The 5412-nt window shown below is 60.6% G+C and overlaps 2 protein-coding genes across 2 annotated transcripts in view; one reads left to right on the top strand and one right to left on the bottom strand.

The window, feature by feature from the left end:
* The window catches only part of DACRYDRAFT_18102 (uncharacterized protein), a gene marked incomplete at both ends in the record, with an annotated part of 7326 nt that extends 3931 nt beyond the window's left edge, over positions 1 to 3395 (top strand). The window contains 2 exons of the mRNA XM_040771333.1: positions 48 to 472; positions 533 to 3395. Coding sequence (XP_040625385.1) covers positions 48 to 472; positions 533 to 3395 — 3288 coding nt within the window. The remainder of the gene's footprint in view (positions 1 to 47; positions 473 to 532) is intronic.
* Positions 3396 to 3695: 300 nt separating this feature from the next.
* DACRYDRAFT_118752 (carboxypeptidase S) overlaps positions 3696 to 5412 on the bottom strand; it is a gene marked incomplete at its 5' end in the record, with an annotated part of 2503 nt that continues 786 nt past the window's right edge. Inside the window, 2 exons of the mRNA XM_040770652.1 lie at positions 3696 to 5109; positions 5157 to 5273. Of these exons, the coding sequence (XP_040625386.1) occupies positions 3803 to 5109; positions 5157 to 5273 (1424 nt within the window). The 3' untranslated portion in view covers positions 3696 to 3802. The remainder of the gene's footprint in view (positions 5110 to 5156; positions 5274 to 5412) is intronic.

The raw sequence follows: 5412 nt of genomic DNA on the forward strand, positions 1-5412 counted from the left end.
GGGGGGGGGGGGGGGGGGGGGGGGGGGGTGGACCTAAGAGGTCGGAGTCGGTGCTGGGGTTGGAGGAGAGGGAACGCCGGGTGAAGGAAGAGAGACGTGCGCTAGAGAGGTTGGCAAGGGATGTCGTCGATCGTGCGGGGCGTGCTGCGTCACTTCCTACCCCCGTCTCTGCAGGGGGGGACATCACTGGCCCTTCCTCCTCCCACTCTCTCTCCTCCTCCCCTGGCCAGTACACCCACTCAGACCTCCGGTGTTCACTCCTCAAGCTCCTGTCCGAATCTTCATCCCATACGTCATCCCTGGAACGCAGGCTCTCTGATGCGCTTTCCCAGCTGGAAGCTAAGGAGCAAGAGCTGGCAGAAACGAAGGAAGAGCTGGACAGGGGGAGGGAGAGGGCCGCACAGGCGGAAGGCAAGTGGGAAGCTGCAAAGGCGGACGATCGTGCTGCTGCCGGGTTGGTAGAACGATACATGTGCGTCTACCCTTTCTTAGCTACACACGAACCTGACCGCTGACCCACGACCCGCTCTAGGCGTTTCTCCCAATCCACTACCGACTCCCTGCGCAGTACGATCTCCACACTCCAATCCCGCCACTCAAGTACAGTGCAAACCCTGCAACTTCAGCTCTCCCAATCCCAAACTTCGCTCGCCCGGTCCGAACGGCAAGTCCTCGCCCTCCGCTCAGCGCTAGACGATGTCACCCAGGACGTGGTGGTGCATTCTGAGGGCCGAAGACGGGAGGTGGGGCTGAGGCTGAAATTGGTAGGGAGGGAAGAGAGGTGGGTAGGTGCGGTTAGGAGGGCTGTGGGGAGGGCTGGGAGGGAGCTTGCCCAGGGGAAGGGGAAGGGGAAGGGGAAGGGGAAGGAGAGGGCGGAGGGAGGGGAAGGGGAGGTGCTGCAGAGGCTTTTGCTAGCCCTCAGAGAAGTACTGGACGAAGTAGACGGGCCTTGCTCCTCCCCCTCCCCCTCCAACGCCGACGCCAACCCCACACAACCAGAAGGCAAACCGTACAAGCGCGCGGCCCAAGCTGTACATATGGGCACAGGAGCACTGGGGAGGATCGTCGCTGCTGAACAGGCGGTGAGCGGGTTGGTACTGGAACTGGAGAGGGAGACTGGGAGGCGGATGGGCCTGGAACGGGAGAGGGGGTTTGGGCTGTGGGAGGAGGGGAGGGGAGGGGAGGAGGTAGATGGGCAGCTACTTGGGCAACTGCAGCAGGGTCAGGGGCAGCAGGGGCAGGAGGAGGAGAGGGAACATGCGCATGAGAGAGAGGAACAAGAAGTACCCGAGCCAGAGGCGGACGAGGCAGACGAGGCGGACGAGCAAACCAGACTGCTCCAAGAGCCCAGTACGCCCCTCTCTGTCCCTCCTGCTACGGAGGCGGTGGTGGAAGATGCCGGCTACGCACCGGAAGGGCATCAGAGCGAGCGGGAGATGAACGGGCATGCGCTTGCCGCTGGGGATGCTGAGCTGCCGGAGAGGACGGAGAAGGATGGCCGGGTTGGGCCTGTCTGCGGCTCCGGCTCGGAGAGAGAGTACAAGTGGGGTGTGCGGGATGTTGGTAATGGGCATCCTGAGGCTGCTGTTGGGTTGGAAGACTCCAGGCCGGTCGACACGCCTGGACGCGAGTCAAGTGCCCTGCCGAACGGCGATATGAACGGACAGCCTAAAGTTGACACCGAACCGGAAGTCTCCAAGTCAGTCAATGCCTCTGGAGCCAAGGTGAATGGTTATCTCGAGCATGTCGCCGTACCACAGAAGGATCGCAAGTCGGCTGTGCTCCCGGACGGTGGTATGAACGGGCCTCCTGACGCTGCTGTCGGTTCGGAAGAAAGCTCCGAGTCGATCCATGTGGTTGGAGGCAAGCTGAACGGTCATGCTGAGGCTGCTAGTGGGCAGGAGGAAACTACCGATTTGAGTGCCGTTTCTGTCAACCTGAACGGGAGCGCCGAGCCCTTCAAAGTAGCCGACGCTGAATCCAAGCCGTTCATCGAAGAACCTGGCTCTGAACAAGTGCCACAGTCAACCCCCGCCGCAGCTACAGCGGCCATAGCAATCTCACCGGACGCGCAAGCCGATATCAACCCACAGGTGGCCGAACTCTCCGACAGCTCCTCGGTCGAAACCTTAGCATTAAGTGAATGGGCCCCATCGACCAGGTCGTTGCCTACGCTATCGAACGAATCTCTGATTTCTGAGACGCCGACTGCAGTTTCCAGCGGGGCTCTAAACGAGTTTGTCAGCGAGAAGGTAGCCTCGGCCGTGCCTGAAGAGATTGTCGACGTACCGGCGCCAGTTATGATCGTCGCAGACCAAAAGGCGGCCATTGAAGCTCCCCAGGAGCCCGTCCAGATCCCAGAACCCCCTGCTATTCGATTCGAAGAGCCTGCCCCTGCAAAACCGATCGAGGAGGCCGCCAAATCGCCCGAGGAGGCACACAGCGACGAGCTCCTCCGCCAGCTCTCCGAGGCATCAGCGCGCTACGAGTCTATCCAGCAAGCGTTCAAGGGATGTCACAACACCCTCCTGGCGCTAAGGAACGAGCTCCTCTCACCCGCTTCTCCCGGCCCAGTGGCCGAACAAGCACATCTGCTTTCCACTGCTGTCAATAGGCTCGACGACATCACCGAGGACACTCGTGTGAGCCTCGAGATTCGCGCTATTGACGATGCCCGCCTTGCCAAGGGCTTCGAAACGCTGCTTATGATGAACACTCACTCTGCTCCCGGCACGCAGCTGTACGAGCAGATCGAAGCCTTCCTCGCAGGGGAAGACGCAACCGGCAGCAACGTGCAACACACCTTTGAGCAAAAGCTCGACGACCTGGAGCACGACATATCGATCATTAAGCGCGCTGTTCACGAATGGATGACCGGGGATACGTTGACCGCCGGCCTGTCGGACGAGCCGCCCCACGCGCCTGATCCTACCCGCCCCGCTCCCTCCCCTTGGGGATGGACGAGCGCCTTCCTCCCCTCGCGACCGAACAGCCCGTCCCCAACCTTCGGAGCGGTGATGTCCGGTGCCGTTTCGGGGAAACCGAGATCCCCATCGAACAATAGTACTGGTATACGGTTCCCAATGCTCGCCCCGCTTTCGCCTAGAGAACACCCACTCGCCTATCTCAGGCTGAGGCACTCCATGCCCTCCCCCTCCCTTACCTCTCCCGCGCCCATATCACCCAGTTTCGCGGCGTACACTGTCCTCTCCCCCCCGGGGTCGGCGTCCTCCGTCGTCCTCGGGCTGCCGTACGAACGCAGGCGCACGACCTCGGCTTACATGGCCGGTCTCGCCCCTGGCCTGGGCATGCGTGCGCCTCCCCCTGGCCGCCGTCTACCGGCGAGGGCAGCAAGCACCCCCCAGCTGGTGCTGAGCAGTGATGACGTTGAATAGAGTTATATTTCCTGGGGTACTGGACTTTGCACGGGATAGATCCTGCATTTCCCATCCTGGATCGTGGATTTTGTACTTTGACTCGCATACCTCTTGTATGATACCCCGCGTTATGTCTTACATTCCCCAGTCAAATAACCATCTTCCTTCATTATCATACTCTGCGCATGTGTGTGGGCTCAATGCATGGAAGCACTCCTGATCATTCCTATCAGTACCCACGAAACGACCCACCTCGTCTATCGAACGCTGCCTACTTTCCGACGATGCAGCAACGATTGATCAAGCTGGAATTGGGGTGATATTATCACGGTTCTCACTACATTTTTCCACCATATCCATGGCAGAGATCCCCGCTCCAGTCGACACCCACCCTCTCCCGCCCCGCTCCCCCTCTTCGCAAGCAATCACTCCAACCCCGCCTCATCAAAATTCAACACCAACAACACCCAGAACTCGATCCCCGCCACAAAATTCTGCACGCTCATCGCCTCATCCACCGTATGATACCCATTCCTGATCCCCTCAGGGCGGAAATGGGCGTAGCGGAAGATGTGCGGCGTCAGGGGCCAGTAGTGTGCGGTGTCGGTGTTGCCGGTCATTAGGGCGGGGGCGATGTGGATCTCTTCATCGGGGGCGGGGGCGGGAGGGACGGGAGCTCCGGCTTCGGCTTGGACTGGGTGTTGGTGTTGGACTCCTGCTATGCCCTCCTGAGCGGAAGACACTGACCCCAGGGGCAACCCCTGATTATGGCTAAAGACAGCCCGGATCGTACCTCCCAAAACGTCCCACACGCCCCCCTCTGTGGGAGTAAACGGCGCAGGCTCAAGCGGGTCAAACATAGTGCTCAAGACCAACTTTCCTTTCCCAGCAACAGCAACACTGGCTTCCCCTTGCCTCTGGCGCACAGCTCCCGATTCCTCCTGGCCAGAGGCAGAGGCAGAGGCAGAGGCGGAGGAGGCGGATGACGCTTCGGGAAACGCCTCGAACGACAAGTTCCAGCTGCTCGCTTCAGGGGCAAGCAGTTCCCTAAGCCTGGCCTTCACTCGCTCAGAACTCTCATCCACCCCAATCCTATGGTTCACCAGCGCCCAAGCCCTTTCCGGCAAAACGTTCGCCTTGACTCCTCCTCTGACGACATCTACAGCCTGAGTAGTGGACATGAGCGCTCCTCCCGTCGGGAGCAGGGCGTTGGAGGGCAAGGCGTGCAGTACCCAGTTTCCTAATTGGGATAAAGCGCTATCAGAGTGCTCGCTTGACTCTATAAGCCGTTTTGCGCCCGCAGGGAGGGAGGGCGAGTACTCCGCAACGCACCGCAGCGTTTGGTACAACGGGTTCGTGCGGGTCAGCTTCGCTTCTGGGGGGTTCGTTTCCAGTACTGTGATGATAGAAGCTAGGATGCCGATGGCGGTATGTTTTGGAGGAGTAGAGGAATGGCCCCCTTGGGCGAGGACAGAAAGCTGGACATCGAGGTATCCCTTTTCCCCTACGGCAGGAGTGGCATACATCGTTCCGAGCAGAGACTGGTAACCGGCGCCTTCGTCCAGGATTGCACAGATCCCGTTTTGGCCGTAGCGGTCGTAGAGGAAGCTAGAGATCTGGCCGGCGCCTTCGAAGCTTGAGGACTCTTCGTTGAACCCGAATGCGAGGAGTATGGTTCTTCTTGGGCGAAACCCATGCTGCACAAGGAGCTCGAGAGCGATCATGATCCCCACTAGGCGCCGTTAGTGGGATGGGTGGAAGGGGAAGGCGAAGAAGCACCTAATCCGGCTTTGTCGTCACAGCTCCCCCGACCCCAGATCCAGGTGCCGTCGTAGTGTCCTGAGAAGGGGGGGTGGGTCCATTGGTCCAGAGTGTCTTGGTCGACGGGGACGACGTCTGCGTCGGATTAGGGGCGAGCGCGAGGGAGCAGGTCCGTGCGAGTGGGAGGGTGCGGGCGAGCGTGGGAGTACGTGCATGCGGCATGCGGGTCAGCGATGCGGATACCCGGGGGGAGGGGGGGGGGGGGGGGGGCAGG

This window comes from Dacryopinax primogenitus, assembly GCF_000292625.1.
Source record: "Dacryopinax primogenitus strain DJM-731 SS1 chromosome Unknown DACRYscaffold_19, whole genome shotgun sequence".
In the NCBI taxonomy this organism is placed as follows: domain Eukaryota; kingdom Fungi; phylum Basidiomycota; class Dacrymycetes; order Dacrymycetales; family Dacrymycetaceae; genus Dacryopinax; species Dacryopinax primogenitus.